Raw genomic sequence first — 27,702 nt, forward strand, 5'->3', positions numbered from 1 at the left:
CTTACTTCTTAATCTCGTCTTCTACTGCATTGACTCCCTCATTTTGTGGATTCTGGAATTTGTTGGTGGCGCTTCCGAAGTCGCACAGGACGTAGTGGCCTCGGTCATGCAAGAGGATATTTTCAACCTGGAAAACATTCCCCAACCATCCATTCAAAGATATCATTTAATAATGGGTGTGAAGTTTTGGTTCTCATTCACATAAACAAAACATTTCTGACAATCCCATTCATGTGCACAGGAAAGTTATTCTCCTCCAAGTATCTCAACAGGGGTCACCCCAAGTAGAACAAAAGAGCACAATAACAGGGGAAAATGAGAGTGGAGGCAGCAAAAAGAGGCAACTCCACAATGGGAAAGCAAGAGTCCCATATTTTTAGGTTTCCAGCCACATTTCCCACCTCTGCAGAAACAGTCCTTATACTTTCAAGCCTCTGAATCTTTCTACATGCCCTTCTTTCAGTATAGAATGCTCTCTATGATTCCCACCTCCTTCCCCAAGTATCAAAATCCCATTGCTCTTTCAAATCCAGTTTAAAAGCAACCTTTTCTTTGAAATGTTCCTCAGGCCCCGACTCAAACAAATGGAGCTCCTTCTCTGTGCTCCTTTAATGCTTCGCTCTTCCTGATGTCAGTGATCTAACATGCTAAGGAAAGCATCTAGACGGCACAGAGTGTGAGATCTGGGGAGTTATGGAAGGCTTCATCAAAACAACCAGGAGTTAACAACTAAAATCAACAGTGACAGGAGTCCTCTGGAACAATCACAATCGAGGCCTCTTCCCAGGGACCCGTTTACGGTCACTACTTCCAAGGTAGAGGGGAAAGGGCACCACTACTAGTGCCCCGCAGCATAACTAATGGCCTTCAGTATCGATTAAAACACAACTACAGAGCCCGACACTGTGCTCAGCGTCGCTCTGCGTCCTGGGACCATGGAGCAGAGGCAGGGGACAGGGCCCGGGGGCAGGATGGAGATCGGAACGTGGCAGCCTTTTGCTCATGCCGCGGCCGCACCCTCAGACTCCAGTTTGCTCCACATCCCTCTACTGAGACATCTCATAGGCTGTTCAGTGCAGTGAACGGAGAGGTGGGGCTCCTGCGGCCTGAGCCCAAGTGCAGACCGACTCCGTGTCCCCAGGTAAGACACTGGGCTCTGTACCTCAGGTTCCCATCACTGGGTGACGCTTAGCCACCCCCTCTCAGGAGCACTGTGAACACCACGGGGCAATAACATGCCGGGAATATGGAAACTGGGTAGGCACTACTTACAGGTGTGAAATGATTATCATTTTGACCTCATTTAATCCAACAGATATTGAAAAAAGGTAAAATAAAGGAAGACTTTCTTGAAGAACATGGGACTAGCACTCCGTAAAGGATACTTGAGGGCCTCTGCCTCTCCCCTGGCTCTCACCTGCAGACCCTCTCAGGACGTACTGTGCCGGGATGTGCCTGACAGGACATGCACGCTCTCATTTAACCCTATCTGAACCCTAACAAAGCTGGCACTGTGTCTCTAGTTCACAGACGAGGAAACTGAGGCTCAGAGGCTGATTATACATGAAGCCACTTGGTTTTCACCTTTCATCATTTTGTTGTATAAAGTTCAGTATTTTACCTATTTCTGTTTCAAGTCTAAACAGTTCATTTACATCCTCTCACCAATACTTGAAACACCTTGAAAGTAAGACCAAAGAATTATGTACTTATGAAGTTGGACAATTAAGTTCGAGAACTTGTTGCAACGATGTTGTTAATCTTTTTTGATATCAGAGGGATTATCCATTACGAATTTGTACCAACTGGACAGTTAACCAAGTTTACTATTTGAAAGTGCTAAAAAGGCTGCATGAAAAAGTTAGATGACCTGAACTTTTTGCCAACAATTCATGGCTCTTGCATGACGACAACGCACCACCTCACACAGCACTGTCTGTGGGGGCGTTTTTAGCCAATAAATAATTGTTTATTCCTTCCCTACATACCTGATCTGGCCCTCAATGACTTCTTTCTTTACTCGAAGATAAAGAAAATATTGAAAGGAAGACATTTTGATGACATGCATGACATCAAGGGTAATATGACAACAGCTCTGATGGCCATTCCAGAAAATGAGTTCCAAAATTGCTTTGAAGGGTGGACTAGGAGCTGGCCTCAGTGCACAGCTTTCTATCGGAAGTACTTAGAAGGTGATGGTAGTGATATTCAGCAATGAGGTATGTAGCACTTTTTCTAGGATGAGTTCGCGAACTTAATTGTCCGACCTCGTATACTACGCTAGGCTCATATCTACTGAGATGTATTCTCCTTTTTCTACTCAGAAAAAGGGCTGACTATGGGCAGAGATACACTGGAAAAGAATGTCTAAGGCTTTTGGAGGTATGTACCTATCTTCCTGAAAGCTAACTGCTTCAGCACAGAAATGCCAGTATATATGTTCCACTTCACACCCACTAAAGATGGCTAAAATAAAAAAAGACATTAACAAATATTGGTAAGGATGTGGAGAAACTGGAACCCTTCTATACTGCTGGTGGGATGTAAAATGGTGCAGCCAATTTGGAAGACAGTTTGACAATTCCTTAAAAAGTTAAACATAGTTACCATATGACACAGTAATTCCATGCCTAGATATACACCCAAGAGAACTGAAAACGTGTGCCTACATAAAAACTAGTATATGGGTGTCCACAGTAGCCTTATTTGTAATAGCCAAAGTAGAAACAACTCAAATGTCCATCAACTGATGAATGGATAAACAAAATGTGGTCTACCCACACCACGGAATATTCTGCCACGAAAAGGAATGAAGTACTGATACATGTTACAACATAGATGAACCTTGGAAACATTATTCAAGGTGAAAGAAATCAGATACAAGAGGTCGTACACTATATGAGCCCACTTTACATGCAATGTCCAGAGCAGGCAATAGAAATTAGATTAGTGGTTGGGAGAGGGGGAATGAGGAGTGATTGTTAATGGATACAGGGTTTCTTTGGGGGATGATGAAGTGTTTGGGAATTAGATAGTGATGATGGTTGCATAGCCTTGTAAATATACTAAGATCCACCAAATTATACACTTTTAAAGGGTGAATTTTATGGTATGTGATTTATATCTCAATTTTTTTTTTAAAAAGCCAACAAAACAAAACACCAAAACCTCAAAACAGAAATGCCAGTGTGCTGCTGTGATGCTCAAACTTTAGAATATACAAAACCCACTCGGGATGCTTAGTAAGACATAAATTCCTGGGCCTCCCTGGCACCACCACCAAAATTATAGCCCCACAGATTCAGTGCGGAACCCAGCAGCCTGCATTTAACAACCGTGCCAGGAGGTTGCTGATGCAAGATATTAGCCATGAAGCACATTTCGCACAACACAGGTATAACGGAAAGAAATTGTAATTTAGAATCAGAATTCTGGGATTGCTTCTTCCTAGTTATATGACCTCAGGCAAGTCATGTAACGTCTCTGCTCCTGAGTATCCTCAATGATAAAATGTAAAGAACGTCGCCCTCCAAAGAGGACAGGTACATCAAAGTGTCCAGTAGAGTACATGGCACACAGTCAATGCCCCATAAATGCTAGCGAATCCTAACTGGGTGCCAATTCCATACAACAAACATTGTCAAGTGACTATGATATGAAAGCCCCAGTGCAAAGGGATGGTAATTAGTTGAATAAATATTACAAATAATCAATTAATGGTTTTTGAAAAGTATGAAATCGACTTTAAAGACCAAGCATCAATGTTTACAAACTATCTAAATTAGCACATTACTTTCATGACCCCGGAAAAGTGAATTTGGGAGTATATCAGGAAAAAAAAAATGTGTTTAAGCATTTGATGATTATAAAGAATTTCAGAAGGCTACTCACTTACGTCATGAAATTGATACCTGTACTATACTGTTATCTCTTTTTTTCCCTTTGTATTTTCTCCCTTCAAGTAGAATGTAAGCTTAGAATTTGGGACCATGCCTCAAACTTCTCTCACATCCCCACAGCCTTCGCCGATCCCTGGGGCAGGTAGAAAATACTCTGTAAGAAGACACTTAGTGAGACACTATGGTCTGTTACCTTCAGGTCACGGTGGATAATAGGAGTCTTGCACTGATGCAGGCGGGCAACAGCTTCACAGGTGTCACAAAATATCTGGAGCACTTCATTCTCTGTAAAACCTGTTTGCAGGCGTTGGTTCATCAGGTTGACCACCTGGCCTCCTGAAAGGGGTACAGATCGAAGGAGAGGGTGTAAACATTCAGCCTCATCACTTACCCAAGAGAGTGAATGGCTGTCCACAGAGCATCCTGGACCAAGCTAACAGAGCTCAGCGATCACTCATTGAGCCAGGGATAATACGCAGGTGTCTTGATTCCCAGCCTGGGATTCGTTTTCTTACAATCCAGTGCTTCCTCTAATGCGTCAAAAACACAGTGGCCGTATTTTATAAAGCAGCCCAGATGTGAGCTGCTCTCATTACGTCTTCAAGATCAGTTGTAGAAATGACAGTGGTCCCGCTCTTAGCTGCCTGGTTAAACTGTCCCCATTGTATATGAGACAAGGCCACAGCTTCAACTTGCCATATGTGTTAGCAAACATCCAGTTGCGCAACAGACCCCAGGAGAAGGAAGAAGACAGCTTTATAGTGTCTGCTTTAGGAAAAGCCTGGTCTCTCTGGGTTCACTACTTGCTGACTCGTCTGGAGAAACGCTACACCAACATTTAATCTCTAGGACCAAAGACTGATGGCCTCACTTACAAAATTCGCCAGATCCCTGGATACATTGCCTCGTCTCTAAACATTTTACTGTCCAAAAAGAAATAGGCAGCAGGAAACAAACTGTCAAGTTCAAATCTGGTAGTATTATATTTTACAAAATCAGGTTAACAGTTATTACAGTAAAGGCTGAAATTACTGGTAACATCACATTTTTGTGATTAGCGACATATTTAATTTATGAACAGGTATCTTTAAAGGCAAGGAAAATTAGTGGACATTAGGGTGACTACAAAATAGTGAGTCAGTGACCCAAGCTTCTAAGTGGCAGCTGCTTAGGCTAAAAAAGCCAAACCTCTAAACAATGGTTGTATGAAATGCAGTCAACTCTGAATAAATTAAGTCACAGTCTGGATTGCCCAAGATAAGTGCTGCTTGAAACTCCATGCTTTTAACTACTTAACTCCACTGTTAAGAGCAGCATGTTGTGAATGTAACCTTACTGGCAATTACAGCTCTCAAGCAAGGGGAGGAAGGTCACTCCCATTAAACGAAAATAACTCTTTTACTCCGTAACACAAGGATGGTGGTGTGGGTGGAGAAGAGAACACAAGAGTGAGGGAGTGGGGAAGCTGAATTGTTTCTTTAGTCCGTCTGGAGTTGGGTCTTTATCCTGTGCCTTCATCATTTGTTTTAAAGCATCACAAAGAACACATTCATTCTCATTCTCATACATGCTCATTCATATACAAGCACCAAACCTTCCTGAAGCTAACAAACATGGAGTTTTGTATTATCCACCACTTTGAACTGTTTGTTCAAAGAATAACCAAGAGGCGACAGATAGCAGGCTCTGTATCTTTTAGCCTGGTAGTTTTCCAATCTTTAAAACCAGAAAAACATACATTTGGGTACAGTGCAAATTAACTGAGATGACCACCATGCCCTTGACAAAGAAAGCATTAGTGAAATGAGAGCTCAGGGAACGGTTCATATACTCACCCCGACAGAAGTCCATCAGAATGAGCACTTCCCATACGTCACCGCTACTCACATTGTTGATGCTGGAGTCGATGTAACCCACAATGTTCTTGTGTCCTGACAGGTCCCTCTGTGAAGACGAGTTGAGAAACACATTATTAGTTACAGACACCGATACAGACAGAAGGAGCCAGTCGGTTCTGTGAGCACAGATAATGTACACACACAGAGACCACACTAACAGTGGTGGGAGGGAAGGCTAAGGAACGGGGTTAAAAGCAGGTTACCAGTGGTCTCTGAGATTCCTGGCCAGATCTTCGATAGCAATTCTGCAACCCTACTAAACCGCAGCTCTCTCCTAAAGTCAGGTCTTGAACCCAGTGGACACAGGGTGCTGACCTGCTTGCTGCAACAGTGCTCCATGTAAACCAGAAGCAAAGATCCCCATTTCCAGACACACTGTCAAGGGGATAAGAGGAGAGAGCCAGTATGAACTATTTAAATATGTGAATGTTTAATTCAGAAAAGTGAATATTTTTTTCCTGGTTGCAGGGACTCGTGTGAATTCAATTTGGCCTTAAACTGAGTTCATGCTGTTTTTCTACCTTTAGGAAATATATGAAAAGAACAACTGCTTTACAAAGTTTTGAAGGGACTACAATGGCATCTAGACCTAAGCATTTTACTTGTAATTAAGACTTTCAAGCCAACCAGCTGGGATATAAATAAGATGGGTCATGTTTCCAGCTCTCTGGTTGGAATTGCATATGATCTCTCAGGGGTGCTCTTGGAATTAATTTTGTTTCAGGACCCAGAGAGGCACTGGAAGTTGCCTTATACCCTGGCATACTTATTTCAACATTCATAGAGGTTAATCTTTGCAATGATGATGTTCAAAATCCAAGGTCATTAATGAGCAAAAAGTGAGCTAGCTGGGTTATTAGGATTTTTGCACAAATACAAAATAAGGTTTTATTTTTTGAACTAAAATTCTAAAAAATTATTTTACTTTTGTTTAATAAAAAGTAGGAGGGAGGGTGTGGAAAAAATGAGTTTCTGTAAGAATCGGCTTACATATTTAACATTTTGGACCACAGAATAGTAACTACCACCGCACTAACTAGAGATTTCACTGTTTACAGTAATAAATAAAGTCTCTTTTAATCGAAATCACATACCAAAACAAGAGGAAGCATCTCATTATCAAATGAACACAACTGAACCCTGTGCATCAAAGTTAAAACTCATTTTTAAAAAAGCTAAAACTCATTAGAACTTTCCTTTGAGCGAAGGATTAAGAATGGCTATTGTCTCAGAAAGGTAGACCAAAGGTAGAAATGTGCAATTGGCAATGGGGAAGTCGCTGGAGATCTATGTAAGGACAGTTTCAGAGAAAGGATGGAACGGAGGTAAGAATGGAATTGGACTTGCAAAGAATGGGAGTTGAATATGTATAGCCAGCGACTGTACATTACTCTTTCAGAACATTTTGTGCTTAAGAGAGGAACAGCAATGAGGGAAAGGATTTTTACTATGGAAAAGAATTAGGCACTGGACAGTGGAAGGAGTCAGGAGAAAAAGTTTTAAGATACAGGAGAGAGAGGCTGAGGATAATTGATGAAAAAAGTTCTATAGATAGAAGAGGTAGGGATTCAAAGCACTGTTAAAGGGGCTGGTCTTGGAAAGATATTTCTTTCCTGGCAAGAAGGAAATAAAAACAGATATGCATATTGGTTTAGGATTGGGAAAAAAGGGAATTTGAGTGAGTTCAGATCTACTGTTCTGTTTTTGGTAGAGGGCAAAATCATCAAGTGTAAAGGAATAAGAAAGAAGCTTGATGAGAGAAATAAAAGTCTTAGAACAACTACTTTGCATATAACAGACAAGACAGATAACGAGACAGAAAAGCAGTCTCTGGAGTTCAAGTTTCTGCAAGGGAAAGTGATTTCCGGGCTCATGTGTTAGAGGACTAGCATTCTCTCTGCTTTTCAGTCTTATTATCAACTCTTCTAGAATTTGTTTCCACTTACACAGTCCTGGAAGTAGGCAGAATTAGCGAGAAGTTCTTGGAAACCAAAATGGAGGAGGATCACGTCCTCCAAATGCCCGCAAGGAGGAATGAAGACTAATGCTTCTACATTTAACTACGAAAAAGAATCAGCAATGTTGCCTGAGTTTGTCTCACCCCAAGAGAAATAATAAAGAATCAAGAAGAAAAATAAAAAGCATTTGGTGGAGCCAAGAGGAGGCCAAGATCTATTAGAGCACCCGATCTGGACAGCTAACATCTGCAGATGGCATCCTAGGACAGTTTGCCAAATTGTCTGCAATGAATTCAAGCCCAGATTCCTGTTCATTTTGTCTTCTGCAGAAATCCCGAGATATATCCATGCAGAAAAGATCACCTCTTTGGAGGGAGTCTATGACTTTTAACGACTTGATGATGCAGCAACCTCTCAGATTTTAGAATAAAATATCACTGGTTTATAACTGATAAACCAGATGGAGCAGATCTGTTTGAATGGCTGTGAAATGCAGAAAAGGTCGAGAGAAAAATCTTACTGCAAATTGAGACTGACTTGCATTTACTACAGTGGCATCAGTTCTCAGCAGCAATGGGCAAGAAGATGTCCCACCTTTCCCTGGTTTTAGTTAAACGACCAGCTCCAGGCTTATAGATAGACTGAACGTAAAGGGATGGAACCCACATGAGGGACACCTCAGTTACCATTGTTTACTCAGGAAAAGGCAGGACGTGAGGATAATGCTTTGATGCCCTTGGCTACAACTAGTATTTGGAGTATTGGGATATAAGTCTATATGGTGAGTCTAAGCCAAACCTGAGCTTTGACTTTGAGGTCAAATATATAACGTTGAGGGGTGAACACAATGCAGTAATATATAGATGATGTATTATAGAATTGTATATGTATCTAATTTTATTAACCCATGTCACCCCCAATAAATTTAAAAAATAAAAATAAACAACCATGCTTTAAAAAAAGAACCCTGAGTTTTAGGGGAGTGGGAAATGTTCAGTTAAACTATAGGTCAGATCAGTTTATATCATACGACTTAAACAGTGATAAACCTAAAGAGACTGTGTTATCATTTTAAACTTTATTTTTAAATTAACATTAAACAAGATTAATAAGGTGCTGACAACATGTTATTAGAAGACCTGCTTTACTAAATAGACATTTAAAGTGGTTTATAGTTAGCTTACTAACTTTCATATTTAACTGCTTGAAGTACTGAAAACCTTTTTTTCAAACACACCATTTGAAAATCAGCAAAATCAGGCCTTCAACCCAGATTATTAGGTTGGTGCAAAAGTAATTGCGGTTTAAAAGATTAAAAGTAATTGCAAAAGCCACAATTACTTCTGCACCAACCTAATACAAATTTCAAGTTTACTGGGGTCCTAGTTAATGATGCTTGCAGCACAAAACAGTGTTCTATCCCTAGCTTCAAAATCCCAGTGGAAGGAAAATTCCTATGTGAGAATCTTAAGGCCTTATAAGGAAGCGGAGGACTCAAGTCCTAAGCATATCTCTAAAAACCTGTATGTTCAAGAAAACAAAGAAGATAGCATTCTAAATGGCATATCAATAGTATCACTCACCTCAAAATAGTAAAAATGAGTATTGCATGTAACTAATTTACATATATATCATCCTCTCAGGCCACCCTTCCTTGCAATGTCAGTATAATACCTGCAAATTTCCAACTCTCATTGTGCTTTCATTTGCATGCATATAGTAAGTTCTCAAAGAGGTATATTAACTTGTTTTGACCCTCCATTCAAATACTCAATGTTTTCTCATTTTATGACTCAGCACTATTGCTGCCTACTTCTAGAATCACGCTATAGTTCCACAGACCCTTTTAACCAAATTTCAGCTTCTTCTTAATTTAAAGATGCAGTTCTAAGGCCTGGAATTAGCTTATCCCTCCCAAAGTTGCTTTGTAAAAAAAGTCTTCTGCCTTGCTATTCCTGACCCTTTTTTTCTCCATTACTCTAAATTTCCTTTATAACTCTCTTCAAGGAGTTATTCACAGGTAAACAAAAACTATCAAGACCAGTGCAGTAGTGAAAAGAAACAGTCTGAGATGTGGGCTGGCCCTGGAGTTCTACTGAATGGCCAAGGTATCTGGGGTCCGTGTGGGTTTCTGCTACATAAGAAGTTCCAGGTATTCTCTTACTTATCCTCATTTTTACTCTCCCTTCCCCAGGTCTTTCTCATTAATTAATCCTGTACTTACTTGAATAGATCGTTAAGAATCATTTAGAGCCTGATTCTAGAGCAGTGCTGTGAGACTTTAATATGTACATGAACCACCTGGGGATTGTTTAAAAATAGATTCTAATCCCGTGGCTCTGGGAGGGGGCCTGGCGTGCTCCCGTCAGCCCAGTGCCACGGAAGGCAGCAAAGATCCAGGGCAGTGCTGCTGAGAATGTGGTCCACGAACATTTGCTGGTCAGTACACTGTTACCAGGCCACAAGGAGATGAGGAGCTTGTTCCACGACATACACCAGTCAAGTCACTGAGCTGTTTTCTTCTCCTAGTGAGACTTGACCTATGAGAAGAATCGTTCATTGATTTACAATCTGGCACAAGATCCTTTGAGTAGCACCCCTACATTTATATGGACAATTGATTTCTGATAAGGGTGCTAAGACAATTTAATGTGGAAAAGAATGGTCTTCAAAAACTGGCGCTGGGACAACTGGATATCTACATGCCAAAGTATGAAGTTGGATCCCTACCTTATAACATACACAAAAATTAACTCAAAGACCAAAGATCTAAAAACTCCAAGAAAACATATGTGCAAATCTTCATGATGTTGGATGCTCAACACCATTAATCATTAGGAAAATGCAAATCAAAACCAGAATGAGATGGCTAGAATCAAATGCAAATTAAAACCACTAGAATGGCTATAATTAAAAACAGAAACAATACAAAAATGTCAACAAGGACATGAAGATTGGAAACTTGGTACATTGCTGGGTAGGAATATAAAATAGTGCAGCTTCTGAAAAACAGTTTGAAATTTTCTAAAATGTAGAGTTGCCACATGATCTAACAATTTAGACCTAGTATGTATATACCTAAGAGAAATGAAACATTATGTTCACAAAAACTGGTAAACAAATGTCCATAGAAGCATTAGTTGTAATAGCCAAAAAGTGGAAACAACCCAAATAGCCATCAAGATTCAAAAATATGGCATATCCATATAAAGGAATATTATGCAACCATGAAAGTGAATGAAGTACTGATACATGCTACAACATAGATAAACTTTGAGATGTTATGCTCAAGGAAAGAAGTCAGACACAGAAGGCCACATATTATGTGAGCCCTTTTATAAGAAACGTCCAGAACAGGCAACAGAAAGTAGATTATGGTTGTCAGGGACTGAAGGGTGGGGAAATGGAGAGTGACTGCTAAAGGGTACAGGGTTTCCTTTGGGGTGATGAAAAAATGTTCTAGAATGAGATAAATGGTGATAGGTGATTTTGTGAATATACTACAAATCAATTACATTTAAAAGGGTGATTTTTGTCTCAATTTACAACTTTTCTTTGTAATAATGCAAGTTGGGGAAAACATAAAATAAAACGAACACACAAGGGGAAAAGAAAAAGGAAACAAGATCCTTTGAATAACACTGTTTCAGAGCAACCAGATAGCCCATTTCTGAAGCCCTGCCTTTTGACAAGCAGTTTTCTTAGAATAATGTCAATTCCTTGGGCCATCGGCCCATCTTCAGATAGCCCTCACTGTTGGTCAGTTCTTCCTTACATCCAGCTGGAAACTTCTACCTCCTGATTCGAGACTGTCCTCTTCAGAGCAAAAAGAACAAGTCTAGACTATTTTTTCACTTTCTAAACAACTGAAATATGACTATTTAGATCCTCAAGTTTCTTAAACATACCCACTTTCTTTGACATAATTTTTACTCCCATCATCATCCTGGCTGCTTCCATGTTTAAACGCTTTGCTTTGTCTACATCCTTTTTATAAGAATGGCCCCAGGAAATGAATGAAACCAGGCCTGATCTGACTCATGCAGAGTAGACCTGCACTATCACCTTCTATTAATTTTATTAATGTAGCTAAACAATACATTCTTTTGGCAGCCACATCACACTACACAGTCATAGCGACTTGACTAACCACTAAGATACTTAAATCTTTCCCCACGCAGGCTGTTTTTTTCATCTTTGCCTTCCCAGAACTGTGCTTATAAATCCGGTCAAAATAAAATAAAAATCCAAGTAGTATATAACCTTACCTTGTTATTTCATCTCATCAGGATCAGTCCATTGCTCCAATTTGTAAGGATCATCTTGGATCCTGATTCTATCACCCAATGTAGCTGTTATATCTTTGAATTTTATATTAGGTACATAATTGATAAGTGTGTCTTCTATTTATTTAACCAAGTTATTCCTTAAATGTAAAATAACATAAAGCTAATGGTGAGCTGCAGTGCTTTTTTACTCAGAAGGTTTCGTCCAGATTAATATGAAACCATTATAAACAGTAGCAATTACACCCAGCATCCAACTACACTCTCCAGCTTGCGCACAGATCTCTGGTGAGTGTCCTTACCCAGAGGACACAATGCAGACCCTGCGCCTGCTGCCCTGCCTTCAGCTCCCTGTCTAGAAACCTCTCCAAAGGAAGATGTGATGTTGACATGACGTGGCTTCTTCTTATTCAACCTGAAGGCACTTTGGATCCCTGCTTATTCGTCCAAGTAACTATAACACAGCTTAAAATTTAATTTAATCTTTACAAATAAGTAACATGTTAGCACTCAGAGAGTAAAAAATAGTAGACAATTATTTTCTACCTCAGTACTCGTTCCCCGTAGAGAACACTGCCCCTCTCTGTCCTTTCCTCCTTTCTCCCTATCCTCCTTTCCTCCCCCCCTCCCTCATCCTTCCAGTATTTTTTCAGGCAAAGTCAAACAACATGTATTATGTACATGTACACAATTCTTACAATCTCTGAGAGAGGTAGGGCTGGGGTTATGGTCTCTATCGGACAGAAATCTGAGTCTCAGGGACGTAAAATCATCACAAAGGGCTTTGATTAAAAATGTCAGGAATTTTTTTTTTTAAGTTAGTTGAATACATGCACTTATCTCTGCATCCTTCTACAGCCTCACTAAGTGATGTAAAAGTGTTTGCTTTTTAAAAGACATAAACTGAAGACTTCTACTTCCGGGAAGATGGAGTAAGATGTTTCTTCCCCTACTCCCGCTAGGTACAACCAAATACTTTGGACATTATATATAAAACAAACATAATAAGAAGAGTCTTAAATGTGAGAGAGAGGAAGGCAGACTGGCTAGGAATTTTGTGATCCAAGGAATGAGATGGTTGTGAGTTGCCTGGGTTTTCTTTTTGCTTCCTATATCCCAGGCTGGAAACTAAAGAAGCCAACAAGCTGAAAGCACCAATGAGCACAGACAGAAAGCCCCAATGAGAGTCTGTTCTCTCTCTAGCCAAACCTACGAGTGTGGCAACGTAGTAAGAAAGAAACTCATAGATACTAATCTTTCTTCTCCAGTCAAAAACCACAGAAAACAACTGCAGCCCTCCCCCAGCCAGGCCAACAGAGTCCAAGAGGGAGCCAAGATTTCCATCCTCACGGGGCTACAACAGATCACCCCCACCCACCACTGGGTTGTGGTAGAGAAGGCTGAGTAGGGAATCAGGACCGTCATCTCTGTTGGCAGTAAGGGGATGGTGTCAGGAGGCAAAGCAGAAAGTCAGGACCTCACAACCACCAAGTCGTACGTAGGCCAACTCCCACCCCCATGGTGCCAGTGGAGGCCACAAGAGGAGCAAGAACAAGGCTCTCCTGCCTTCCCACCCAGGAAGTATCAGTGGAAGCCTACTGGGGAACCGGAACTTCCACCCCAATCCTAGTAAGGAAGAGCACCCCCTAGGGTGTCAATAGAGGCCCAGTGGGAAACCGGAACTTCTACCCCCACCTAGTAATAACACGGGAGCGCCCCCTGGACCTCCTTAAGCCCCTGCCAGGACAGAAGCCAGTTAAACAGGTTTATCATACCAAGAACCAGGAAGATCTCAAACTAAACGGGGGGAAAAACAACAACAATAGATGCCAATATTGAGATAACAGAGATGACAGAATTATCAAGCTATGATTTTAAAGCAGTTATAACAAACAAAAAAAAGTGTAAATCAGCAATTACAAACATGCTTAAACCAAAGGAACAAATAGAAAGCCTCAGCAAAAAAAATAGGACGTTTCATCAAAGAAACAAAACCTAAAGAACCAAACAGAAAGAGACAGAAGAAAAAAAATCAGGGGGGGAGAGGGGTGGTAGATGAGGGTAAAGGGAATCAAATAATGGTGATAGAAGGAGAACTGACTCTGGGTGGTGAACACACAATGGGATTTATAGAGGATGTAATACAGAATTGTACACCTGAAATCTATCTAACTTTACTAACAACTGTCACCCCAATAAACATTAAAAAAAAAAAGAAGAACCCAGTGCTGACTCATAATAAAAAAAAAAAATCAGTGAACTGAAAGATAAAACAGTAGCAATTACACCCAGCATCCAACTACACTCTCCAGCTTGCGCACAGATCTCTGGTGAGTGTCCTTACCCAGAGGACACAATGCAGACCCTGCGCCTGCTGCCCTGCCCTCAGCTCCCTGTCTAGAAACCTCTCCAAAGGAAGATGTGATGTTGACATGACGTGGCTTCTTCTTATTCAACCTGAAGGCACTTTGGATCCCTGCTTATTCGTCCAAGTAACTATAACACAGCTTAAAATTTAATTTAATCTTTACAAATAAGTAACATGTTAGCACTCAGAGAGTAAAAAATAGTAGACAATTATTTTCTACCTCAGTACTCGTTCCCCGTAGAGAACACTGCCCCTCTCTGTCCTTTCCTCCTTTCTCCCTATCCTCCTTTCCTTGCCCTCTCCCTCATCCTTCCAGTATTTTTTCAGGCAAAGTCAAACAACATGTATTATGTACATGTACACAATTCTTACAATCTCTGAGAGAGGTAGGGCTGGGGTTATGGTCTCTATCGGACAGAAATCTGAGTCTCAGGGACGTAAAATCATCACAAAGGGCTTTGATTAAAAATGTCAGGAATTTTTTTTTTTAAGTTAGTTGAATACATGCACTTATCTCTGCATCCTTCTACAGCCTCACTAAGTGATGTAAAAGTGTTTGCTTTTTAAAAGACATAAACTGAAGACTTCTGCTTCCAGGAAGATGGAGTAAGATGTTTCTTCCCCTACTCCCGCTAGGTACAACCAAATACTTTGGACATTATATATAAAACAAACATAATAAGAAGAGTCTTAAATGTGAGAGAGAGGAAGGCAGACTGGCTAGGAATTTTGTGATCCAAGGAATGAGATGGTTGTGAGTTGCCTGGGTTTTCTTTTTGCTTCCTATATCCCAGGCTGGAAACTAAAGAAGCCAACAAGCTGAAAGCACCAATGAGCACAGACAGAAAGCCCCAATGAGAGTCTGTTCTCTCTCTAGCCAAACCTACGAGTGTGGCAACGTAGTAAGAAAGAAACTCATAGATACTAACCTTTCTTCTCCAGTCAAAAACCACAGAAAACAACTGCAGCCCTCCCCCAGCCAGGCCAACAGAGGCCAAGAGGGAGCCAAGATTTCCATCCTCACGGGGCTACAACAGATCATCCCCACCCACCCACTGGGTTGTGGTAGAGAAGGCTGAGTAGGGAATCAGGACCGTCATCTCTGTAGGCAGTAAGGGGATGGTGTCAGGAGGCAAAGCGGAAAGTCAGGACCTCACAACCACCAAGTCGTACGTAGGCCAACTCCCACCCCCATGGTGCCAGTGGAGGCCACAAGAGGAGCAAGAACAAGGCTCTCCTGCCTTCCCACCCAGGAAGTATCAGTGGAAGCCTACTGGGGAACCGGAACTTCCACCCCAATCCTAGTAAGGAAGAGCACCCCCTAGGGTGTCAACAGAGGCCCAGTGGGAAATCGGAACTTCTACCCCCACCTAGTAATAACACGGGAGCGCCCCCTGGACCCCCTCAAGCCCCTGCCAGGACAGAAACCAGTTAAACAGGTTTATCATACCAAGAACCAGGAAGATCTCAAACTAAACGGGGGGAAAAACAACAACAATAGATGCCAATATTGAGATAACAGAGATGACAGAATTATCAAGCTATGATTTTAAAGCAGTTATAACAAACAAAAAAAAGTGTAAATCAGCAATTACAAACATGCTTAAACCAAAGGAACAAATAGAAAGCCTCAGCAAAAAAAATAGGACGTTTCATCAAAGAAACAGAAAACCTAAAGAACCAAACAGAAAGAGACAGAAGAAAAAAAATCGGGGGGGAGAGGGGTGGGAGAAGAGGGTAAGGGGGATCAAATATATGGTGATGGAAGGAGAACTGACTCTGGGTGGTGAACACACAATGGGATTTATAGAGGATGTAATACAGAATTGTACACCTGAAATCTATGTAACTTTACTAACAATTGTCACCCCAATAAACATTAAAAAAAAAAAAGAAGAACCCAGTGCTGACTCATAATAAAAAAAAAAAATCAGTGAACTGAAAGATAAAACAATAGCAATTACCCAATATGAACAAAAGACCAAACAGATTTTACAAAACGAACAAAATAAATATGCATGAGTCCATACTGATATAGATAAATGACTCAGTAAATAAATAAATGTGGGAGAAGAGACAAATCTCTTTTGCAGAAGAATTCCAAATAATTCATGTTGAAACTCCACCCTAAAGGAGGGAAAACACAAATCCCTACTCCTTAAGTTGGGCTGCGCATAATGACTTTCTTTCAGAGTACAGTACAGAAAGCGGGGGAAAGAGCAACTTTGCGGTGGTGAAACCTGATAAACACTACCTGGGCCTGGTGATCAACATCAGCACCCACAGGGAAAGTCATGATCACACTACACACCCATGACATGATGTGATTAAAATGGCACTTCAGCTCTGTTATTTTCCTCCAAAATGACAACCCAGTCTAATCCTGTGAAAAACATCCAGACAAATTCCAACAGAGGCCACCCTACAAAATATCTGACCAGTATACCCCAAAACTGTCAGAGTTATCAATAATAAGGAAAGTTTGAGAAACTGTTACAACCAAGGAGAGCTAAAGGACATAAAAATTAACTAGGATGTGGTCTTATGGACGGAATCCTGAATAGAAAAAGATATTAGTTAAAAACAAAGGGAATGTATGTAAACTATACACATTAGTTAATAATAATACATTAATACTGGTTCATTGATTGGCAAATGTACCATACTAACATAAGATGCTAATAACGGGAAGCTAGTTGGGGGAGTATATGGAACTCTCTGCACTATCATCTCAATTTTTTTGTAAATCTAAAACTTCTAAAGAATAAAGTCTTAAAAAATAAAAAACAAAGAACAGAACCTCAGGGAAATGCACAACTATAACAAAAGATCTAACATTCATGTGATCAGAGTTTCCAGAAGGAAAACAGAAAAGGGAAGCGACTGAAAAAGTACTTGAAGATATAGTGGCTGAAAATCTTCCCAAATTTTGCAGAAAACATATACCTATAAACTCAAACAACTGAGCAAATCCCAAACAGAATGAACCTAAAGAAATCCATACCACGATACATCATAACCAAACTTCTGAAAATAAAGACAAACAAAAATACAGAAAGCAGTCAGAGAAAAATGACACATTACCTATATGGAGAAAAACAATTTGAATTGGTCGGTATCTCATCAGAAATCACGGAGGCCAGAAAACAGTGGCACATTTTGAAAGAAAAGAACTGTTGTCTAGAATCCCACACCCAGCAAAAATATCCCTTAGGAATGAAGGGGAAATTAAGACATTCTCAGATAAAAGGAAACTGATGGAATTTGTCACCAGCAGACCTACCCTAAAAGAATGGCTGAAAAAAGTTCTCTAAACAAAAAGGAAATGATAATAAAAGGAAATCTTGGCACGTCATGAAGGAAGAACACAGTAAGAAAAAATGTGGGTAAATAAAACAGACTTTCTTTCTCCTACTGAAAGTTCCAAATCAAGTTTTACAGTGGAAGCAAAAATTATAGCTCTGTCTGATGTGGCCCTAAATGTATGTATAACAAATATTTAAAATAATTATAACTGGGGAGGGTTAGGGAGGGAAAGGTGGGTAAGATTTCTATACTTCATTTGATTTGGTAAAATAACACCACCAATAAATTATACACATACACTATATATGCGAATCATATTAATTCGAATAGTACTTAAAAGTTATACCAAAAAAATGGCCAACAAGCATATGAAAAGATCCCCAATAGCACTAATCATCAGGGAAATGCAAATTAAAACTACAATGAGATACCACCTCATACCCGTTAGGATAGCCATTATTAGAAAAAATAAAACAGAAAATAAGTGCTGATGAGAATGCAGAGATACTGGAACTCTTGTGCACTGCTGGTAGGGATGTAACATGGTACAGTCACTACGGAAAACAATATGGAGATTCCTCAAAAAATTAAACATAGAATTACCATGTTATTCAGCAATCCCATTACTTGATATCTACCTAAAAGCATCAAAAACAGGATCTCAAAGAGACAGTTGCACACCCATGTTCACAGCAAGAGGTAATTCAAGCCAGGTGGTAGAAGCAACTGAAATGTCCATCAATGGATGAATGCCTCAAGAAAATGTGGTATATACACACAATGGTATATGACTTAACTTTAAAAAAGAATGTTGTCATATTTTCTGACATAAATGAACGTTGAAGATATAAAAAGTGAAATAAACCAGTCATAGAAGGACAAATATGGTATGATTCCACTTACATGAGGTATAAAAAAATAGCCAAACTCATAGAAGCAGAAAGTAGAATGGTGGTTGCCAGGAGCTGAAAGGAGGGGAAAATGGTGATTTACTCTAGACAAATAAGTCCTAGAGATCTGCTGTACAACACTACGCCTAGAATTCACAATACTGTGCACTTAGAAATGGTTAAGATGGTAAATTTTAAGTTACAAATTTTGACAACAAAAAATTATTTTTAAAATTTATGATAGAATTAAAATGAAATTTAAAAAGTGAAATAAAACTTTAAATATTGACTTAGAAACATAAAAAGAAATCTTCAAAATTGAAATAATATTTGCTTAGTTGAGGATCTATGAAACATAGCCAAATGAGTTAAAAAAAAATGCCCACACAAAACCTGCACACAGATGTTTATAGCTGATTTACTAATAATTACTAAAACTTGGAAGCAACCAAGATATCCTTCAGTAGATTAATGGATAAATAAACTGTGATACATCCTTACAAAGAAATATTATTCAGCTTTAAAAAGAAATGAGCTATCAAGCCATGAAAAGACATCAAACAATCTTAAAGCCATATTATTAAGTGAAAGCAGCCAATCTGAAAAGGCTACATGCTGAATGACTCCAACTATATGACATTTTGGAAAAGGCAAAACTATGGCGACAGTTAAAAAAAAAAAAATCTGTGGTTGCTAGGGGTTGGGGTTAGAAGGGCTGAATAGGTAGAGCACCAGGGATATTTAAGGGAGTGAAATGATTCCTTATGATACTATAATGGTATTTGTTAAAACTACATTTGTCAAAATACTACATTTGTCCAAACCCAAAGAATGCACAATGCCAAAGTGAACGCTAATGCAAACTGTGGACTCTACGCGATAACGATTTGTCAGTGTAAGTTCATTGGTTGTAACAAATGGACCACTCTGGTGCTAGATGCTGATAGTAAGAGAGACTGGGCATGTGGGGGGCCTGGGGTATACAGGGCCTCTGTACTTTGTGTTTAATTTTGCTGTGAACTTAAAACCACTCTAATAATTTAAGTCTTTTTTTAAAAAACCATACAAAGAGATACACTCAAAAACACTACAGATAAATCAAAATGGAATTCTGAATAAAGTTCAAGTAACCACAAGAAGACAGGAAAAAGACAAGAGATATGAGAAATAGTGAGAACGAAAAGAAAACAAAAAATAAAATAGGAGATTTAAGGCTTAACTTATTGGGCCTAACAAATAACTACATTAAATGTAAATGGTCTTAAATACACCAGTTTATGCAACAAACATTGACAGAGTGTATTAGAAATACAATCCACCTACTTGCTGCCTGTAAGAACTCCCTTGAAAATAAAACAATAGAGGCAGGTTGAAAGTAAAAGGATAGGAAGACGTACACCATGCAAACTTGAATCCCCCCCAAAACAGGAGTGGCTATATTAGTATCAGGTAAAGTAGACTTCAGAACACAGAAAATTACCAAAGACAGGGAGGAACACTACAGTGTAGTGACAAAAGGGTCAATCCACCCAGAACACAACAACCCTAAATTTATATGCACCAAATAACAGAGCTGTACAACATGTGAAGCAGAACATGACAGAATTGAAAGAGAAGACAAACTGCGATTATATGTGGAGATTTCAACACCACCTCTCAACAACTGATAGAACAACTAGATAAAAATCAGCAAGGACATAGAAGAAAATAACACCACAAACCAATAGGATCTCATCAACATTTATTGAACACTTCACCTAACAACATAAATCACATTCTTTTCGAGTGCTCATAAAACATATACCAAGATAGGCCATAAAACAAACCTTAATTAATTTAAAAGAAGTGAAATCATATGAAGTGTGTTCTCCAACCACAATGGAGTCAAACTAGAAACTAATAACGGAAAGATAAAAAACTGCCAAACAATTCTAAATTAAACAACATACCTCCAAATATCCCATGGGTCAAGAGGAAGTCTCAAGGGAAATAAAAAAAAATACATTATAACTGAATGAAAAATGAAAATACACATATCAAAATAAAGCAGTGTCAAGAGGGAAATTTATAGCACTAAACGTATAAAATGAAAAAGGGGGAAGTCTCAAATCAGTAATCTAAACTTCTACTTCAAGTACCTAGGGAAAGAAGAGCAAAATAAACCCAAAGGAAGTAGACAGAAAGAAATAAGTATGAGATAAAAAAAATCAATAAAGCTGAAAATGGAAAAATATAGAAAATCAATGAAACACAAAGACAGTTCTTTGAAAACATCGATAAAATTGGCGAACTTCTAATACGACTGACATAGAAAAAAAGAGAAGATACAAATTACCAACATCAGGAATAAAACGGGCTACACACAAACCTTGCACAGATCAAAGGATAATAAGAGCATTATTATTAGAGTCACTAACAATTAACTCCACATGCATAAATTTGACAACTTAAAGAAATGGACCAACGCCTCAAAAAAAACAATCACAACTCACCCAATATGCAACAGATAATCTGAATAGCCTTATAATTATTAAGGAAACTGAATTTGTAACTTAATAACTTTGAAAAAAGGAATAGCCAGGCCCAGATGGTTTTATTGGAAAATTCTACCAAACACTTAAAAAATAAATACCTATTCTACAAAATCTTCTCCAGAAAACAGACGAGGAGGGAACATATCCCAACCCATGTTATGAAGCCAGAATTATGCTGATACCAAAACCAGAAAAGACAGTTAAAAAACAAACAAACAAAACTATAGACCATTATCTCTCATGATTATAGATGCAAAAATCTTTACCAAAATATTACCAAATAAAATTCAATAATATATAAAAATACTTATAGACCATGACCAAGTAGGAATTATTGCTGGCATGCAAAACTGGTTCTCTATTTGAAAAGCAGTCACTATAATCTACCATAGTAAGGCTAACAAAGAAAAATCTCACAATCGTAGAAAAACAAGGAAGTCAAACAAAAGGAGTCAACAAATCTAAGGAAGGGAGGCAAAGGGAAATTCCAAGATAAGACTGTAAATTAAGACTAGAGAACAACCAACCCAGATTCCATCATGTCAGAAGACTGACAGAGATTTCTTCAAGATGATAAAATAGACGGAATACTAAATGTGCTTTAAAGTTTTAAAACAATGATTTCTACAAGCTGGGAAGAGTTTGGGATTAAATTGCTGAAAAGTACACAGAAAACTAAAACAAAACAAAACCCCCCAAAACAAAAAAAATCACACAATTATTAATTCCAGTGAAAAGAGAGTTATGTAAGAAAGGAACAGTAATTATAGTCCACTAGGAGATTCAGCAGAAATAATGTTTTCTTACATAATAATGTAAAAACTAATACTAAGATAACTAATATAACTGCCAAAACTTACGGCTGCTTTGGAAGAATGAGAGATGAGAATAATGCAAGTATTTGGGGAAAAGGACATGCAGGAGATGAAAGAGCTACATTTTTCCTTTCTATATAACATAATGCCTAAAATGGAAAAAAAATTAAAAATTAGCATTATCAGCATGTTATTTAGAAATACATCAAATGAATCAACTAAAAGTTGTCGCCTTGGGACCTTGAAATGACATAGGAGGACCCCTTGGGGAATGCTTGATGTTTTTATAACAAGCTTAGTTCATCTATTTAAGTATTTAAGTTTTGAAAAAATATAAACTAAATTAAAAACAAAACAAAACCCTGACAGCTAATACATGCCTGGGCCAGAACTTGAACCCATGTAATTTAATTCCTAATTGGGTCCATTAACTTGCGAGCTCCTAAGGGGCCTGTGTCTTATTTCCTCTACTCCAACGCTCGCCTCGCACAAAGTAAGCCCTCTAACATGTTTCTGAATGAGTGGGAGAAAGTTCAAGAATGGAATTACTTTCCTAACACCGGAAAATGAATGAGAAGGGCATTCCAGGCAGAGGAAATAGCAGAAGCAAAGATAGGAAATGGAGTGTGAAAAGACGAGCAAGGAAGGGGCACCCAGGTGGGAAGAATCAGAAAAAGAAGCATCCGGAAAATGCACGGAGTGAATGAAGGGAAACAGGGCGAGCGCAGTCATTTAGAGCTGTGTGGCAGGAGAGTGGGAGGACACTGGCACTCTGAGGACAGATCCTCGGGCCCTGACTATAAGTATATGAGCCTCAGGGTTGGGGTTTTGTTTTGCAATGATAACAGCAACTTATTTCCATCAACAGTGCCTCCCAATTATTTTCAGCTTTCTCAAATCCAAAGTTCTACCAGGCTCCTCAATTCTGAGTTCTTCTTTCAGTAACTCAACTACTTACTCTAAGGAGCCATAGAAAGGGCAAACCCACAAGAGGCAGGCAGAGGCAAGGAATCTCTACAGTGCCACAGTCACCCACTTTTTAGACCCCTTTCTGCTCTTTACAAAGGAATCATCACCTCTTGATGAACACAGGCATCTGTTATTACCATTATTCATATATTCATTTCATCCAAAGTTTATTAAGTATTTATGTCAAGCAGGGCGCTGGAATACCAAGTTTCTGATTTTAAATAACTTACTTTCTGATAGCAGAATTACTTATAAAATAACAAGATAAGCAATACAATTGGCATAAAGAAAAGCACTGTGGAAACACAATGGATGACAAGACTATTTGAATTTTTTTACGTGAGGTGAGAGTAAGAAGCAACTGTAACAAACTCATATGCATAACCCTTGCTGCATGATGCTTGAATCATCATAGTTGTTTCTCTTGTAAATCTACTCACGAACTTCAAGACATCGTATTATCTAATCCATAAATAGTTTAGCACTTATCTCTAAGAGATAGGGACCCTTTCTTTAATTATAGTACAAATCTGAATCTTGAAAACTGAGTAAGTTCTTAAGATGTGAGGTACAATTAACATAATAAAACGCACAGATCTTAAGGTGTTCAACTGAGTTCTGACAATTGTGTAGCCCTGTGTAACCACTACGCAAAACAGAACATTTGTATGGCCCAGAAATTTCCCACATGCCTCTTTCTTTTTAATTTCCCACACCCAGATAAACATTTCTTATTTCTATTATCAAAATTATTTTTGCTTTTTCTTGGACTCTTATAAATGGAATCACAGAGTATATATCAGTAGGAGGTTTCTAGCCCAAAAAAAGGGAAAAACATTTCAGGTGGAAAAAAAACTACATAAACAAAATAAAAACGTGTGGAAAGATATGTCCACAGAATGCTGAAGAGCTCAAGAGGGTTGAAAACTGGGATTGGTAGACAGCATTAGAAGAGCCTCGTGGGAAACCTAGGGTTTCTGGATCAATTTCCATAGTTAATTCTGGGAACCAAGTTGTGAAATAAACTATTCCCAATGCCCCAAACGATTTCTATAACCTAAAAATTGGTCAGTTCTCTCAAGATGCTCCCTTCTTCTCAACCCTCCATCTGAGAGTGACCGAGGCAGAAGCAGAGTCTTACACCCCATGTTCACCCCATCTTGTGCAGAGGCCATCCTGCCATCTCAGGGGAGGGAACCAGCCCCCTTTGGTTTTCTTATGAGGGCACAGTCTCTCCCCTGGCCCATTTTAAATAAGCAGTCTCCAGACTGAGGAGCAGCCTTACCATTATCTGGATTTCTCTCTTGCACACCTGGAGATCATGCTCATTGTTGACAAACATGCGTTTCAAGGCACATTTCACTCCATTGCTTGTCCTCACCAGAAACACGATAGCAAATCCACCTGTGAGAAAAACAAACATACAAACGATTTTGAGGCATCTTCAAAACGTCACTCAGAGGCTATGGTGGCTACAGGTTGCTGTGGTTACTGTTGATGGCACTGATGCCATCGGCAGCTAGTCCTGGTGCTGCTCTGACTTAGAAGGCGCTCTCAGATTCTCAGGACTCAGAGGTGTGGCTCGGTGCGACTGGGTGGCAAGAATTGGAGAAATTTCTCCTGAACACCTATCTCAGGAGAAAGGAACAGTAATTATCTTCCAAAGAACCTACAAATAAACAGAGGAACAAAAAGACAAGAGAAAAAAAATACTACATTCCAACCACTGTCCTAGGCACTTTGTGCTCTTGTTTAATTCTAACTACCATGTTTTCCCGAAAATAAGACCCAGCCGGACCATCAGCTCTAATGCGTCTTTTGGAGCAAAAATTAATATAAAACCAGGTATTATATTATAATATTATATTATATTATACCCGGTCTTACATTACATTAAAATAAGACCGGGTCTTATATTAATTTTTGCTCCAAAAGACGCATTAGAGCTGATGGTCTGGCTAGGTCTTATTTTCAGGGAAACACAGTACCATCCTGTGAGGCTAGGTGTTATTTTTCCTTTTAAGGCAATAACTACTAGCTGGAGCATTCTTAAATGCTTTGAATTTGTTACCCCTTAGCGTTCCCCAAATCCTTAGAACCCCTAGCCTTGACCTCACTCCCTAAACCTTGCACGAGGTGTTCGGTGTGACGGTTGCTGCAAAGCTGTCAAAATTGAAGGTTTGGGGATAAGCAGCAGTTATACTGGCCACTTAGTCCATCTGCCTTCTTCATAATTTAGCTTGAACTATCCTGTGCATTGACACTGCATAGCAAAAAAAGAGAAAGTTACTGGGTTACTCTTTGCACAAAGGTGATCACTACCTGGACGAAAGTGAACCCCGAGGGAAGCCATCAGTACGGAGCTTGAGTTGAGGTTACAGCACAGTGTTGGGGCTGGCAGCCACACGCAAAATTGACAGCGAGCAATGCAGTGATTATAGAGACCTCAGGCCTGAGCTACGACTTGGGTCCTGACGGCCCCTCTAGTTCCTCTGAGACCCAGTGGCACTTCCATACCTGTCTATTGATGTTTCTGGCATTTCCTGCTATATCTTTACAACAATTATTCCTTTTCAAGTCAGTTTGAGTAAGTTTCTGTTCCTTACAACCAAAGAGAGCTTTAATCATAAAGCACTGTTGCATGTTTTCATAAAATACACACAGAAGTCTGTATTAAAAAAATTGTAATGGACTCAAATATTCCACTGTGTATTTTGATAATAATTTACCAGAGACTGCATGTTTGTATATTTCCTATCACTATGTTGTTGTTCTTCAGTATTTAGATAAACACTAAAATGTACCATATAATCTTTCATTTCAATGGTCATCTCTCTAATCTTTGTACTTCAATAACATTTTCCATTTTCTTGTAATACTTTAAAGTATACTTACACTGCTCAACTGTCCATTGTAATTCTAGAATTTTGAGTATCTACCAAAAAAATTTTTTAAACCCTCGCATGCATTCACAAATAGAGGTCTTATTACCAAAAAGAAGAAAAAATGAATTCCAAGATGCACATTTTTTACATTTTAATTTTTAGGATATCTGAAATTTTCTTGTAATAAATATATACATTGAATGAAGTACTATTTGTCTTCCTTTTCCCCCCAAAAAGGCTATTAAATTCATGATGTGTCTTATACTCAAGTAGAACTGGGGAAAATGATAGTATAAATTATAAAATGTCTATGTATGTTTATAACTGTTTTGTAAACAGTCCAAGTGGGTATTCATTTTATAGATCCTTTGAATTTTAAAAATCACAGAACTACAGACTTTGCACCAATAGTGCTTCTAGAGAGCACGTAAGTCCAAGCACTTTGCTTTATGGGTGGAGGAACCTAGTGAGGCGTAGGAGTCCATGGCTAGTTATGGGCAGAACCTGGAACAGTGTCACTCTCCTGATGGCCCCAAAAATGTTCTTTCCACTTCATTTATCTTGGAGAAAACTGTGCAATGCCTCTGACAGTGCTGATACTGTTGCAGAACAAAAGCTGGGAGAACAAAAGTTGGGAATGGCTATTTCCTATAGTTCTGTGATTCATGGCACCACTCAAGGATAAGGCTGTGCTTTCAGAAGCAGGCTGATGATGCAGCAATCGGAGATAGCTGCCACCAGATGGGAGCAGTGTAGTTTTCTTTACCAGGAAGCAAGATGACCCTTGGAGCCAGAACTGAAGAAATGACGCCTACCGCACGATCTACGCAAGCACAACTGGTTGTGAAGAGCCAGCCCGGCTTCTCCAAGTCTACGACCATCATACATCTAAAGACAAAGCAATGAACCATGATGCTTAACGCAGAGAGAACCACGTTATTAAGCATCTATGCCCAGACAAGGGCTTATTTGCAGGTGAAGAGCATTTAAATCAGTGTTCCTTGAACATGAGATCAAAATCAAAGCCTGATAGAATTTGTCAATTTAAAAATGTTGGCCACGGGAGGCCAGTTTGCTCAGCTGGTTAGAGCGTAGTGCTCATAACACCCAGGTCACCGGTTCAATTCCCACATGGGCCAGTGAGCTGCACCCTCCACCACTAGACTGAAAATAACAACTTGACTTGGAGCTGAGACGCGCCCTCCACAACTAGATTGAAAAAAAAAAAAAAAAAAAAGACGACTTGACTTGGAGCTGATGGATCCCGGAAAAACACACTGTTCCCCAATATTCCCCAATAAAAATTAAAAAAAAAAAGGTTGCCCACTATCACTACGGAGTTGACCAAATGGAGATGCAAATTACTAGGTTAGAAGGTAGACGGGAGATAGCACCACTCAAGATAACTTCTCCAGCACAGGTTCGCCACGTGGATCAGGGTAAAAGGATTCTCAGCCACAGCTAAACAGAGTCCAGGCTATTACAGAAGAAGGCAGCTGTAAGACTGTCAAGAGAGACGCTCATTTCCGATTGAGTTACATCCCGAGAGCTTGATTAAACATAGAAATCTAAAGCTGAGCTGGGGATGGTTTGGACATAGGTAAGAAAAACTAACATTCTGTAGACCTTTGCCAGTCTCTCTGCCTACTGTCATTTTTTGAAACGTTGAGCTAATCTCCATGATTTTACTGGAATGCACTTTTTTTGGCAACCCATGATTTACTGAATCACAAAGGGAAAAGGATCTGATCCATTATGTGAGGTAAGCAAGAGAAATAGGCAAGATAACTGTTGGCCTTTTAAATATGTAGGAATGTTTTGTTTTGTTTTACTTCCACAAAGAAACATGTTTTCTTCCACTTTCCCTAAAATATTGGTCTAACTTTCTCCTCCT

At 39.2% G+C, this 27,702-nt stretch overlaps 1 protein-coding gene across 13 annotated transcripts in view; it reads right to left on the reverse strand.

Moving 5' to 3' along the window:
- The window catches only part of AAK1 (AP2 associated kinase 1), a 154,108-nt gene that overhangs the window by 57,881 nt on the left and 68,525 nt on the right, over positions 1–27,702 (reverse strand). For all 13 annotated transcript variants that reach the window (XM_074332105.1, XM_074332103.1, XM_074332106.1 and 10 more), the window contains 4 exons: positions 24,209–24,327; positions 5,735–5,843; positions 4,093–4,235; positions 6–127 (listed from right to left, as the gene is read on the reverse strand). In XM_074332105.1, the coding sequence (XP_074188206.1) occupies positions 6–127; positions 4,093–4,235; positions 5,735–5,843; positions 24,209–24,327 (493 nt within the window). The remainder of the gene's footprint in view (positions 1–5; positions 128–4,092; positions 4,236–5,734; positions 5,844–24,208; positions 24,328–27,702) is intronic.

This window comes from Rhinolophus sinicus, linkage group LG05 (genome assembly GCF_036562045.2).
Source record: "Rhinolophus sinicus isolate RSC01 linkage group LG05, ASM3656204v1, whole genome shotgun sequence".
Lineage (NCBI taxonomy): Eukaryota > Metazoa > Chordata > Mammalia > Chiroptera > Rhinolophidae > Rhinolophus > Rhinolophus sinicus.